The sequence below is a fragment of the Myotis yumanensis genome, unplaced genomic scaffold (assembly GCF_028538775.1).
Source record: "Myotis yumanensis isolate MYYU_CA2020_CCGP unplaced genomic scaffold, mMyoYum1.0.hap1 SCAF_2, whole genome shotgun sequence".
In the NCBI taxonomy this organism is placed as follows: domain Eukaryota; kingdom Metazoa; phylum Chordata; class Mammalia; order Chiroptera; family Vespertilionidae; genus Myotis; species Myotis yumanensis.
The window spans coordinates 100,551,667-100,567,204 of NW_027223753.1; the positions used below are offsets into that span (position 1 = coordinate 100,551,667).

At 41.3% G+C, this 15,538-nt stretch overlaps 1 protein-coding gene across 8 annotated transcripts in view; it reads right to left on the reverse strand.

Moving 5' to 3' along the window:
- Positions 1-15,538, reverse strand: part of LIMS1 (LIM zinc finger domain containing 1) — a 163,962-nt gene that overhangs the window by 33,294 nt on the left and 115,130 nt on the right. For all 8 annotated transcript variants that reach the window (XM_070405861.1, XM_070405859.1, XM_070405862.1 and 5 more), the window contains one exon: positions 13,522-13,681. In XM_070405861.1, coding sequence (XP_070261962.1) covers positions 13,522-13,681 — 160 coding nt within the window. The remainder of the gene's footprint in view (positions 1-13,521; positions 13,682-15,538) is intronic.

Here is a 15,538-nt window from a genome sequence, read left to right on the forward strand (position 1 = left end):
AACAAAAAATAAGTCTAGCAGTTAGCATATATACTATATTTGTTAGCAGAAGGTAGAACAAAATTAGTATTGGTTGTAATTTGAGTAAAAGTATTTTAAGATATGATTCAAATAGATAACACATCATAGGAGTTAAGAACATTGACCACAGCCTGGACGCATGGTTCAGTGGTTGAGGTTGACCTATGAACCAGGAGGTCATGGTTCGATTCCTGGTCAGGCCATATGCCCAGGTTGCGGGCTAGATTCTGAGTGTAGGGCATGCAGGAGGCGGCCAATCAATGATTTTCTCTGATCATTGATGTTTCTATCTCTCTCTCCCTCTCCCTTACTCTCTGAAATTAATTTTAAAAAATTATATATCGCCCTGGCCGGTTTGGCTCAGTGGATGGAGCGTCGGCCTGCGGACTGAAGGGTCCCAGGTTCAATTCTGGTCAAGGGCATGTACCTTGGTTGTGGGCACATCCCCAGTAGGAGGTGTGCAGGAGGCAGCTGATCGATGTTTCTCTCTCATCGATGTTTCTAACTCTCTATCCCTCTCCCTTCCTCTCTGTAGAAAATCAATAAAATATATTCTAAAAAAATTATATATCTACACTAATAAAAGAGAAACACGCAAATTGGTGTCACTCCGCTACACCCACCAGCCAATCAGGATGAGTATGCAAATCAACCCAACAAAGATGGTAGTTAATTTGCATATACAGGCGTGGAGCGAAGACGACTGAAGACTGAAGAGGCTTGGCTTCTCCACTGCGGCCTGGGTCCCAGGTGCCGGAGGAAAACTGGTGCTGGCAGCCAGGGGAAGGAAGGCCTATTGCACGAATCTCGTCGTGCAACGGGCCTCCAGTATATATATAAAGAACACTGACCACAAGTACAGAATGCCTGGGTTAAATCCCAGCTGAACCACTGACTGGCTGTGTGAGTTAGGGCAAGCTGTTTAAACTCTCAGTACCTCATTAGAGTCACAAACCTATTCTGTTTGGCTGTTTGTTCTGCCACATAACACATCCAATGATCTCTTTGCATTGCTTTTACAGGACTCTCTCTTTAAAAGGATGTCCTTTAAAAATAAATAAACAAACAAACAAACAAACAAACAGGATGTCCTTTTGAAATTAGGGAACAAAAAAGGCAAAGTCCTAAATGGAAAGCTGTCATGACCACTCTCCCCATCTGCAAATCAATTGTATCTCTGAATATAGAACACCCAATACAGTTTCTAAAGCCAAGCCTCACGCTTAACGAGGCAAGGAAAGATTGGAAAGCCTTATGGGTTTAAGGACCTCGCACAAATCACCTCAGATTGGTATCCTGGAGCAATTCATCATAGTAAGATTTGAGATTCCTATCTTTAGTGAAGTGGGAGAAGTGCTATTGTGAATACAAATATACTATCAGGCAAATCAGTACTAGGAAGAAAAATCCAGAAATTGAGTTCCTTGGAGCCATCCTCATTGCAAATCTGGTGCACACCCTGGGGTGTGCTTACCCCAGCATGAGGACAACTGAAAGAGCAGAACCTCTTTTGCTATAACAAGCTGCCTTTTTTCTACAGTGTGTAGAAATGATCAGACACAGTTATGGCCAGTTGATCCAAAGTAAAACTATAGGATGTAAAATGAAGAAAATTCAGAAATCATAAATTTGAAAGAATCTTAAAAGATTCCATAAATATTGCCTTTCTAGGTAATTACACATTAAAACCCAAATTGATTTAAAATACAAGAAGCCTATAAGAATATTAATGCTCCAAATTAATAGTGTTGAAACACAACGCCAATGCTCTGCTACCTTCAGAGAACAGTGGTAGTTCAGTACAAGGGAGGATGGACTCTAGTCAGAAATGGCTCTGCTTTTAACTAATTTAAGTTTTGGAGTTCTATGAAGATTCCCTTTCAGCAGGGGAAAATAATTCTGCTGCTTTAAAGAAAGCTCAGAATTAGAAACTTAGCTAATGGTCTCATTTCAAGTCAAGTGCAAATCTTGAAAACTGGACTGTCATAAACTGAGTGAGTCAACAGACAAGCACCTCATTTTTTTGCAAAGTTTCCTCTCAACAGTATGTCTGTCCTTCTCAGGTTTCAGCCTTCCTGAGTCATCATGGTTCAGTATAAGAGGAAATGAGTGAAGAAATCTCTTGTAAAACATCTTTCCACTCAATCTCCCATCATAAATTGGTCTTTCCTGTTATGCATTTTGTGACAGGGAAAAAAGAGATATGTTTGGGATATTCAAACTAAGGAGAGAGAAAACAATCTGAAGTATCAGCCAAGAAACCAGCCCCTAAATGCATACTATTCTAAGTTGGAAAGGCTGCATACCAAGTCCCTAGTCCTTGGTTCAGTCCATCCCAATCTGTAACATTTCTGGAAGTATATCTCTCTGTATTGGTTCAGTTTCACTTCATTTTCTTGGGGAAAAATTTACAATAATCTTTTTATTGAAGATAATCCCAGGTGCTATAAAGTTAGATTTACGAACTACTATATGGCTATTTATAGTTGGTGTTAGGGTCTCTAGGTTGAATGGGTAATAGCCCCTGGAAATGTCAATTAATTAGCTTTCTCATGCCACCAAAGATTTGGCCATTTTACAAATACTTCTTCATGTGTATTGGAGAATGATTGGTGATACTAAGAACTTATGTAAACCAGCACTGATGGACACAGATTTCCCTCTGAAGAAAACTACAACACAAAGTCTAGGATCACTAATCATACATAACTCATACATTTATCAACCTCTCTCTGTTTTCCTGGTCTGAAAATGAGGATAAGAACCATAAAAGCTGTCGAGTTCTACCCAAATCACTTGCAGCAGGGATGGCTACATACATGAGAGCGTGATCTATTAGTTATAGAAAATATCATTCCCAGCCCGGCTGCTGGGGCTAAGAAGTTGGGCATTGTCCTGTGCACCAAGAGGCTGCTGGTTTTATTTCTGATCAGGGCACGTTTTGGGGTTGGGGACTTGATCCCCTGTAGGAGGGCGTGCAGGAGGCAGCCGATTGATGTTTCTCTGTCACACTGATGTTTCTCCCTTCCTCTCTCTCTAAAAATCAACAAAAAGTCATATATATATATATATATATATATATATATATATATATATATATATATATATATAGTTCCTAGGGAACTATTTCAGTTTCTATGAGAGTCAGGCCATCCTAATAGAGGAAAACAAAGCATACGGACACAAGCAAACCTCAGATTGAGACTCTAATGGGACTGCTCACCCACCACATAACAGTGCAAGGTCTCTGAGACCCATGGCCACAGGTAAACTGTGAGTAAAATGCCTGATTTGCATGTGAGAATCAACTGAAAGAACAAGAACAATAGTTTGTAAAACACCTAGTACAGAGCTTGGCTCATAATAGGGTTTAATATGTAATTTTTTCTGAATAAAAATGTTAACATAATTTACACATCTTTAAAATTAACAATAATAGGGCATTTATTCATGCATAAAACACTACATTCCAGGCAAGGTGAAGTGATGTGAACCAACACAAGCCAGGTGAGCCCACCTTTGAGAGAATCATATGAAGCTGGGAAGAAGCACCTACTTCAGTGGTTCTCAACCTTGGCTGCACATTAGAATCACCTGGGAATCTTTTTAAAATCCTGATTTCTGGGCCTCATCCTCCGGAAATTCTGTTTCTTTGTTATGGAATGGGGCCACATTTGTAACAAAGGAAGAGAATTTCCGGAAGATGAGGCCCAGAAATCAGGATTTTAAAAAGATTTCCAGGTGATTCTAATGTTCAGCCAAGGTTGAGAACCACTGACCTAGGTGGTGATAGTGGTAGAAAGCAACACCTGTTGTTGTTTTAACATGTTCACATAATTTTTATTATTACCCAGGTCACTATCTTCTGATATAGATAGACTTAAAAGAGTAATTATTATAATCATTACTACTTAAAGTTTATTTAAAATTAAAACGTAGAAGTAGAGCCCTATCTGGTTTGGCTCAGTGGATAGAGTGTCAGCCTGCAGACTGAAGGGTCCTGGGTTCGATTCCAGTCAAGGGCACATGCCTGGATTTCAGGCTCGATCCCAGTAGGGAACATGCAGGAAGCAGCAGTTCAATGATTCTTTCTCATCACTGATGTTTCTATCTCTGTCTCCCTCTCCCGTCCTCTCTGAAATAAAGAAAAATATATTGAAAGAAAAAAAAAGCAGAAGTAGAATATCTGAATAGAGAAAAATAAATTTCAGTTTGAGGAAACAGTTCTAATTACTATACAGAAAATATATCTTGCTTTCTGCTAAATGAATGATGAATTATCTAAGAATGGATATATTTATCTTTCTTTGTGCCAATTTAAACAAGAAAATGTAGGCTCTTTTTAGGGTCTTTCTTAAGTGAATTCTTTCTAGAAGTACTTTCTAATTAAATTTATGGCACAAGAATGAACTGTGACTGCAGTCATATTCTTAAGAGACAGGACTATAAAAAGGTTTTTGTTTTATGTAGGGTATTGCCTAAACAACCAGGGGAACATGCCCATTTGTAACTGAGTTATTATCATAGTGAACTTCACTACCAACTGGAAGGGAGGTCCTCATTGTTTGATGCATTGGTTCTCAACTGAGGGTGATTTTGCTCCCCAGGGGATATGGAGCAATGATTGGAGATATTTTTTTTCTTTTTCTTTTAATTAAATCTTTAGTGTTCAGATTATTACAGTTGTTCCTCTTTGCACCCCCCGCATAGCTCCCCTCTACCCGGTTGCCACCTCCCCCCTCCACCCTCATCCCCCCCACTGTCCTCATCCATAGGTGCACGATTTTTGTCCAGTCTCTTCCCGCATCCCCGACAACCCTTTCCCCCCCAAGAATAGTCACTCCACTCCCTTTCTATGCCCCTAATTCTATTATAACCATCAGTTTATTCTGTTCATCAGATTATTTATTCACTTGATTTTTAGATTCACTTGTTGATAGATGCATGTTTGTTGTTCATAATTTGTATCTTTACCTTTTTCCTCTTCTTCCTCTTCTTAAAGGATACCTTTCAGCATTTCATATAATACTGGTTTGGTGGTGGTGAACTCCTTTAGCTTTTCCTTATCTGTGAAGCTCTTTATCTGTCCTTCAATTCTGAATAATAGCTTTGCTGGATAAAGTAATCTTGGTTGTAGGTTCTTGGCATTCATCACTTTGAATATTTCTTGCCACTCCCTTCTGGCCTGCAAAGTTTCTGTTGAGAAATCAGCTGACAGTCGTATGGGTACTCCCTTGTAGGTAACTGACTGTCTTTCTCTTGCTGCTTTTAAGATTCTCTCTTTGTCTTTTGCTCTTGGCATTTTAATTATGATGTGTCTTGGTGTGGTCCTCTTTGGATTCCTTTGGTTTAGGGTTCTCTGCGCTTCCTGGACTGGAAGTCTATTTCTTTCACCAGGTAGGGGAAGTTTTCTGTCATGATTTCTTCAAATAGGTTTTCAATATCTTGCTCTCTCTCTTCTTCTGGCACACCTATAATTCGGATGCTGGTACGCTTGAAGCTGTCCCAGAGGCTCCTTATATTATCTTCATATTTTTGGACTCTTTTTTCATTTTGCTTTTCTGGTTGGGTGTTTTTTGCTTCTTCGTATTTCAAATCTTTGACTTGATTCTTGCGATCCTCTAGTCTGCTGTTGGAACTCTGCATAATATCCTTTATTTCAGTCAGTGTATGCTTAATTTCTAGTTGGTCCTTTTTCATAACCTCGAGGGTCTCACTAGATTTCTTGTGGGTCTCACTACATTTATCGGCGGTCTCACCAGACTTTTTGAGTGTCTTACTAAATTTACCGGCGGTTTCTAGAAAGTTCTTGAAAAACCTTAAAAGTGAGGTTTTGAACGCTATATCCAGCAGTTTGCTTTCCTCCATTTCTGTCATTTGTGTCCTCTTTCTTTGTCTCCGCATTTTTTATGCTTCCCTGTGTTGTTAGAGTGGCTTTCTGTGCTAGGTGTCCTATAGGGCCCAGTGGCTCAGCATCCCCAATTACCTGAGGTGGACACTCTTGGTGAACCCCCTTGTGGGTTTTGTGCACAGTCTTGTTGTAGTTAAGCCTTGATTGTTGTTGGTATCACTGGGAGGAATTGACCTCCAGGCCAATTGGCTGTGAGAATCAGCTGTGTCTGCAGTGGGAGAACTTCTATGCTGGAGACACCCCTCCGGGGCAAGACTTGCTTCAGTGGGGCTTTGGTGCTCACTGAGTCTGCCCCCTGAGTGTGTCCTTTATGGATCCAAGGAGCTGCAATCTGGATGGTTCCACTCTGACCACCGGGCACACTGGCTCCTAGATCTCTAAGGAGGTGCTAATCTAGCCTCTGCCTGAGGCTACCCAGCAGGAGCCAGCTGTGAAGTAATGCGAGTTGCCGTGGGGCCTTGGGCCAGCTGCAGTTTGTTAGGTAATTTTCAGATTGCAAAGGGCCAGGCCTTTCATATGCAAAAGGCTCCATGCACGGCTTGGGTGGGGCGGGGCCCCAGGGGATCAACAGGGCAGAGCAAGCAGCTATGGCTGCCCTCAGAGGCCCTGTTTCTCAATGTCTTGGCAATCGCTGCAAGCACCTCTGAGAGAAAGCTGCCCTCGAGTTCTGACCAATGCCAGACAGTCCAATTTCTCTCGTATGAGTCTGGGTCCCCAGAGACTCGCCCGGAACTAGAGCTCAGAGCTTGAGAATCCCTCCCGATTGAAAAAGACAACTGTGTCCTCAGCCGCCAGCCCTCTCCACATGGGCCTCCGTACCTCTGTACTTTACTTCCACACCGCACCTCCTTTGAGTCTCGGTATGCTTTTCTCTTTCCTTCTAGTTGTAGAATTTCCACTCAGCCAGCCTTCCTGTGGTTCTGGATGATGTCCGTTCCGTCTTTTAGTCGTATTTTTGAAGTGGTTGTGCGAGGCAGCAATCTCCGGTATTTACCTATGTCGCCATTTTGGTTTCTCCGATATTTTTGTTTGTCACAACTGGGGATCTAATGCAGTGATGGTGAACCTTTTGAGCTTGGCGTGTCAGCATTTTGAAAAACCCTAACTTAACTCTGGTGCCGTGTCACATATAGAAATTTTTTGGTATTTGCAACCATAGTAAAACAAAGACTTATATTTTTGATATTTATTTTATATATTTAAATGTCATTTAACAAAGAAAAATCAACCAAAAAAATTAGTTCGTGTGTCACCGCTGACATGTGTGTCATAGGTTCGCCATCACTGATCTAGTGGGTAGACTAGGGATGCCACTAAATATCCTACAATGTAAAGGACACTGTGGGATCTATTCCCCAAACTGGCCTCCCCCACCTCCCGCCCAAGCAGAGAGCACCACAACTGAGAAGGGTAACCTCATAACATCTGGCTGTGTAAAGCAATGGGGTTGCTGTCTGCCAGGGAGTGACAGCTGAAAATTCAGGCACTCTCTTAACCCTTTGCGGTCCAATTTTATTTTTGGAATTCAAATAGTCTGGTCCAAATTAATTGACGGGATTGAATGTTGAACCAGTTTGTGGTGTCGACCTCAGCCTCGATGTTGGGCCTGCTCCTAGCACCTGGTCTGTCGAGTCAGCCTTTTTTTTTTTTTTTTTTTTTTTTAATATATTTTATTGAATTTACAGAGAGGAAGGGAGAGAGATAGTTAGAAATTAGAAACATCAATGCGAGAGAAACATCGATCAGCTGCCTCCTGCACACTCCCCACTGGGGATATGCCCGCAGCCAAGTTACATGCCCTTGACCGGAATCGAACCTGGGACCCTTGAGTCCCCAGGCCGACGCTCTATCCGCTGCGCCAAACCGGTTAGGGCTGTTGAGTCAGCCTTGATGTTGGACCGAAAAGGGTTAAAGGGCCAACACACAAAATTCCCTGTGGAGCCATCCACTTTGGGCTCTGGCAGAGGGAGGGCAGAGTGGACTGGAGCTGTGTGAGCAGAAATCAGGATTGGGAAGTCAGGAGTTAGAGCTGAGAAGGCAGATATCCTCGCTTTCCTGGGCTGAGTCATTCCCTCACACAGCAGAGGACATATTTCCTACAAACACAATTGCCTTGCCTGAGGGTTAGACAGTTGACCCACCCTATTGGAAAATACCTTGCCCTGAGGCCACTTAAGAGACTAAAAATAACAATTAGCCTCCAGGCAGAAGCAACTGCCCCACCGTGTTGGAAAAAAAACTCTCAACACACCTGAGGACAATTGCCTGGGACCATTCAAGTTGAATCCTATTAGTCTATAGGCAGAGGTGGTCTCTGAAGGCTTTGAGTCATTGCCTGATCTAATTAGTCAAAAACAGTGTTTGACACTATCCTTCACTAAAGATTGAGAGGCGTAGAGGATCTACTTAATACAAGCATGTCAAACTCCTGGCCCACAATGAATATTTTTGTGGCCCAGCCAATACAACGGTATGTAAGAAACATTATAATAAAAATTTTGTAACCAACTTTTACAATATTCTTTATACATAATCTATATATATAAAAGCCTAGGCGACCGTTACGACCAAGTGACCAGAACCACTGAGTGAACAGTCGCTATGATGTGCACTCACCACCATGGGGCAGACGCTCAATGCAGGAGCTGCCCCTTGGTGGTCAGTGTGCTCCCACAGCCAACCTTCTGCGGCCCCTCCCCCTGACTGGCCAACCTCCTACAGCACCTCTCTCTGGCTGACTGGCTAACCTCCCGTGGTCCCTCCCTCCAGCCGGCCAACCTCCCATGCACTCCACCCCCCAGGCAGCTGGCCACCCAACCAGCTGATCAACCCCTGGGGTCGCTCCCCCCAGCTGGCTGGCCCCCTGATAGGCCTTAATTGCCGGCCAGGCCGAGGGTCCCGACCTGTGCATGATTCATGCACCAGGCCTCTAGTTATGAATAACGAACTACAATGTTTGCTAATGACTGATTACTATGATCGTGTTACATTCATTTCCCTTACACGCCTTATGTGCAGGCACACCATTTCTCTCCACTAATGCTAGCAGTCAATATTTTAGCAACTGATTGCCATGTCATTAGTCTTGGGCTGATTTGTTTGGTGAGCACAACAGGAAATATTTCACTTTCAGAGAACTAGAAAAATAGGTTTATTTGTGTTACGCTTATTAATTTGTGCAGTTATTCAGTGTCTGCTAAAAACATTAATTTTTATTAAAATGTTCTATTATTTTATGTTAACGATTATTCATTTATTTCAGCTCTTTGTATTCGGCATGTCTCTATCGAAATAAACCTATGTTTCTCTGAAAACTGAAACTTGATTTCTTGCGGCCCACATAAACTTAAACTGTGTTTATTTGGCCAGCATTAGCCTTTGAGTTTGACCTAATACATAGTCACAAATCCAAACAGACAGCCAAAATGAGGAGACAAAAAAACAACCCTCAAATGAAAGAACAAGAGAATTCTCCAGAAGAGATAACTGAAGCAGAGATAAGGAATTTATCTGAAACAGAGTTTAGAGTAATGATGGTAAAGATGCTCAACAGCATGAAAAAAGATATAGTAACTATGCAAAATAACCCCCCAAAACAGTCGGAAATAAAGAATGACATAACACAAATAAAGAACACATTGGAAGGAATACACAGCAGATTAGGGGAAGCTGAGGATAGAACCAGTGAATTAGAAGACAGGGTTGAAAAAAATCACTCAATCAGAGAACCAATAAGAAAAAACAATTAAAAAACAGGAAGACAGCTTAAGGGAGCTGTGGGACAATGTGAAACATAACAATATTAGAATAGCAGGTGTGCCAGAAGAGGCAGAAAGGGAGAAAAGGATAGAGAATGTGTTTGAAGAAATAATGGCAGAGAACTTCCCTAACCTGATAAAGGAAAAAGTCACACAAATTTAGGAGGCACAGAGAACCCCAAGCAAGAAGAACCCAAACAGGCCCACACCTAGACACATTCTAATTAAAATGCCAAAAATTAAAGACAAAGAGAGAATCTTAAGGGCAGCAAGAGAAAAGCAAACTGTTACCTATAAAGGAGCTCCAACAAGGCTGACACCTGATTTCTCATCAGAAACTCTAGAGGCCATAAGGAAATGGCATGAAGTACTCAAGGTAATGGAAAGCAAGCATCTGAAACCAAGTTTACTATATCCAGCAAGGATATCATTCAAAATAAAATGGTCCAATAAAGAACTTCCTAGACAAAAAAAGGCTAAAGGAGTACATCACCACCAAGCCAGCATTACAAGAATGTGAATGGGATTGCTGAGAAGAAGAAACAGAGAGAGAAACCAAGGCATACAGAATCAAAATAGCAATAAATAAGTATCTATCAATAACCCTAAATGTAAATGGATTAAATGCTTCAATCAAAAGGCATAGGGTAGCTGAATGAATACAAAAACATGACCCAACTATATGCTGTCAACAAGAGACCCACTAAGAACAAGAGACAAACACAGGATGCGAGTGAAGGGACGGAAAAATTTTTCCATGAAAATGGAAGAAAAAAAAACAAACCTGGAGTAGCTGGAGCATATCCGACAAAATAGACTTCAAAATCAAGGCCTTCAAAGAGACAACTAAGGTCACTACATAATACTAAAGGCATCGATCTAACAAGAGGATATAACCTTGGTAAACATATATGCACCCAATATAGGAGCACCTAAATATATATATATATAAAAGTATATATATATATATATATATATATATATATATATATATATATATAAACTTCTAGAGGACTTTAATGGAGGGATTGACAACAATACAGTCATAGTAGGGGACTTTAACACCCTACTGACTTCACTGGCTAGATCTTCCAGACAAAAACTTAACAAGGAAACAGAGAATCTAAAGGACACGCTGGATCAGAGGGATTTAATTGACATTTATAGAACATTTCACCTGAAAGCAGCAGAATATACATTCTTCTCAAGTGTACATGGGTCATTCACAAAGATAGACCACATTTTAGGACACAAAACAAGTCTCTACAAGTTCAAGAAGATTGAAATCATAGCAAGCATCTTCTCAGATCACAGTGGAATGAAATTAAGATTCTTTGCCTTTAACCTTTGCCATTTTAATTATGACTTGTCTTGGTGTGGGCCTCTTTGGACTCATTTTATTTTGGACTATCTGCACTTCCTGGTCTTGTGTGTCTTTTACCTTGACCAGGTTAGGAAAGTTTTCAGTCATTATTTCTTTAAAGAGGTTCTCAATCCCTTGCTCTCTCTCTTCTCCTTCTGGTACCTTTTTAATGCAAATGTTGCTATGCTTGATGTTCTCACAAAGGTCTTTAGACTTCCCTCATTTTTTAAAATTCCTTTTTTCTTTTTGTTGCTCTGCCTGGGAGTTTTCTGTTATCTTGTCTTCTAAATTTAATCCTCTGCTTTATCTAATCTTCTATTGATTCCTTCTAGTGTATTCTTCATTTCAGATACTGTCTTTACTTCTGATTCTTTTTTATGGTTTTTATGTCTTTTTTAATGCTTATTTTCTCTGGTTAAGTTCTCACTGAATTCATCCATTCTTAAGTTCCTTGAGCATCCTCATAATCATTGTTTTGAACTCTGCATCTGGTAGCTGCTACATTTCATTTAGTTCTTTTTCTGGGAACTTTTCCTGTTCTTTCATTTGGGGTATATTTCTTTGTCTCCCCATTTTGTCTGCCTTTTTTGTTTGTCTTTGTGTATTAGGTAGGTCTGCTATGACTCCCAATCTTGGTATGGTGGTCTTATGCAGTTGGAATCTTGTGGGGTTCCATGGTGCAATCTTCCTGATCACCTGACCTAGGTGCTCCAGGAATATCCCTTGTGTGGGTTATGTGAGCCCTCTTGCTGTAGTTGATTCTGTTTTAAAAAATATTTTTAAATATATTTTTATTGACTTCAGAGAGGGAGGGAGAGAGAGATAGAAACATCAATGATGAGAAAGTATCATTGATTGGCTGCCTCCTGCACAATGCCCACTGGGATCAAGCTCACAACCCAGGCATGTGCTCTGATTGAGAATCAAACCATGACCTCCTGGTTCATAGTTCGAGGGTCAAGCACACCGGCTGGGGTGTAGTTGAGTCTTGATTGCTGTTGGCCCATCCGTGATTGGGGTTGACCCTCAAGCTGGCAGAGTATGCGGATTGAACCTGAGCCATAGTGGTGGGTTGCCACCCAAAGCAGAGTTGGCCCCAGCCTCGTCTGGTGCCTGCTGGGATCTCTCTTTGGTTGTGCTACTTGCATGACTAACTGGGTGGTGCTCTGCTGTGATCTGACGCCCATCACCAGGTATGTTGGTTCTGGGTCTACTTGGGCAGGACCCCAGTGTAGGTCAATATCAGACATTGCCTATAACTGGCCTTGGGATACTTTTCTGAAGCTACCATGTTATCTGCAGTTTGTGACTGCCTCTACTGAGCCTGCAAGCACATGGGAGGGGCCAAGCTATGTACAAAGGCTGGCTTCCAGTAGCTCTGAGACCAGGGGAAGATCAATAAAAGGCCCAAGATCTTCCTCTATCTGATAGCTTCTCTGGCACTCCTTGAGACTGCCTTGACTTCCTCGAGAGCCTTCCAAACAAAGTATGTAGAATGGCCCCAGGCTGGCTGTAGTCTGCAGTCTCTTCCACAAGGAATGAGCTCAATAGGGTAGGGAGGACAGGCTATATACTTATTATTTTACTTATTAAGTACCTAATAGTCATCAAATTCTTATTATATAGGGATACATATATGAATAACATATATACACAAACATGTAAGGAGTAAGTTGGTAAAAGTAAATTAATCTCTCTCTCTCTCACTACACACACACACACACACACACACACATACACACAAACACACACACACTCTATCTTCATCAACAGCATGAGGTCAGTCTCCCTAGACCAGTCCCAAAAGTAGACATTTACTTTGAGAAGGGGGTATCATTCATAGTAAGAATAAATGCAAATGGAGTATAGAGCACATGGTAATCCAGAGGATCAAGAAAAACAAGTATGTTGAAAAGAATATAAGATAGATAGAAGAGCTAAATATGGACAGAGTATCCCCCCAAAATACTCATTTTCAAACAAGATCCTCTTTAAAAAATAAATGCAAGCAAGGTTGCACTAGTTGCCTGAAAGTTTTGGAGCAGGTAACAAATGCCTGCCTTCAGAGAGGGCGTCCAGTGGTGCCCTCAGAGAGAGGAGGACACAGAGGCAGGACTCAGAAAGGTATCTGCAAGAGCAAGCAAGTGGGGACCTGAGTGGAGAAGCCAGAAAAACTGAGGCTGAAATGTATAAAAGAATTTTGTCTGCGGAGCTGAAGTGCTCAGGTCTGATAGGTTGAGTCACAGACACCATGGGTTCTGAAATAGGATGAAATAAAGAGTGTAAATGGCGGGGTCTGTCAAAGCATTCCATATCTAAGCCATCCGTACTAACCTGACAGATACCAAATATCTGGCACTGTATCTGGCACTTCAATACAATCTTTGACACTGAAGTTTAAGGAAGAAGGGGAGGGGAGAGGAGGGAAAAAGAATGGTACCTTTAGGCTTCTCTCCAAGTTGACTCACCTCATAGAAAAGTCCTTCCGGGAACTGCTGGAAGCACTGAGCACATACAAAACACTGCTCGTGGTACAGCTCGCCGTTACTGTTCACAATCTTCTCGGCGGGTGCAAAACCCCCCCTGCAGCGCTCACAAGTGGCATTGGCCAGGGCATTGGCCATGTTACTGTAAAAAACAAAGGACAGGAAGTCACAGATTAACCTTTTCTTAGACATAAGACCAAAAAACAGAAAGAACTAAAGAGCACATTCTATCTGATCACAAAAATCATATTTTATCTATACAGCCCAATTTTTTGTTTGTGTCTTAAGTACTCCACCTAAAGTGTCCCCCCTCTTTGCCCTAGCATCTTATGTCCTGAAAACTCTCCGGCTTGGAACCTGTTTTGTTTTTTGACATTTTGATAAATATATACAAGTGAATGCCTACCACCAGTTAAGCACTATGGATAGAGACAAAAGTCAAGAGTTGCCCCCATGGAGCTTGAGTTTACAGCTTGATAAGTAGCTTAAATGCCCACAAGTCAACATCTCAAGTCAATTTCTCTCCCTTATAAGAACAGAATCTAAATTTCATGTTAATGAATGCCATGCCAATGCAAAGACACAGATGATCCCTCTTTGATTAGATCCTGTTGAAAGCAACTGCTCAAGTAATTCTTAAAACCAGTCAAAATTCCTTAGTCCTATAATCCAGTTGGTAAGACAAATATTAAACACTAATATTATAAAATATATCTTAAAATCACAGAATTTTACATTATAAAGATCAGTTTACAGATGATGAAATGGGGGTTTGGAGGAGTGGAGTGATTAGCCCAAACCTACAAAACTAGTTAATGGAAGATATAGGACTAGAATCCAGGTCCCCTGCTAATAAAATCACAATTATATTATAATATCAATTTTAAAACACTTGAGAACATACTATAGGGACACCACCACACTTTGCAGATGGGGAAAGTAAAACCAGGCAGTCAAATGAGCACTGATGGTGAGCCCAAGGCGTTGGTAACTTCCTCGCCAATCATTCCACTATACCTGGAAACACACACGACGCATTCAATAAGTGGTCCCAAGTTCCACCTAACCATTGTGCAGTTTGCAAGAAGAGGATATAATAAGGCATATAATCAGACAATTAGTTATTCTCTAATGGCCTCCCTGAATTTCACATAAAGAACTGTTTTGTTTCTGAAAGGCCTCCAAGTGAAGAAGGTCCCCTAAACAGGCTAAGCTAAGCCACTCTTTGTAATTTGGTAAGTTTATTTTCAGATGCCCACTCAGAGCACAAGTTGCACCTGTGGGTCTGGTCCCCTGGTGCAGCTTCTGACCATCTGATCAAGTTCCTGCCAACGTTCTGAATCTTCACCACCACCCTGCGAGACAGGTGGAAGGAGAGTCTCCATTTCACAGACAGATTAAGGCCTTGTTTTGCTGTTTGTTTAACAAACGTCTTCACACATAACCTTGTTTCACCTTAACTCCACCCCAATGGAAGGCAACTTTGCCTTTCCCCCACAAAATGCTTCAAAGAACAGTATTCCTATTTTGTAGCTTTGCCATAACTTACTCGTACCATGTTTATAACTTCATACCAATCACACTCAATTTTACTTCATAGGCTTAAATGCAGAATTAACTCCCTCCCCACCCACCCCCCTAAAAAAAGGAGAAAGGGAAGAAGGGAGGCAGCCTCACTACTTGGCAAACCTTGCCTACACCTCACACTAAAACAAATTTTCTACTCTGTCATTTCAAAATTACTGTGGGTTGGGAAGAAAAATCTGTAAAATTCCCTTCTTTACCTGGCTTTGCCATAAGCCAGACAAACTGTGGGAGTTTTAGCAAAGCTCTAGAAAGGGCTGTGCTTCCTCCTTTCTCCTGACTAATCCACAGGTGTCCCAGGATGAAGCATGGTAAGCCCACACCTACCTGGATACTTCTTGGTACTGTTTTGAAGATGAAATAAGAAAAAGTATATAAAACCACTGTGGAAACCAGAAGATGCTACTCAAATATA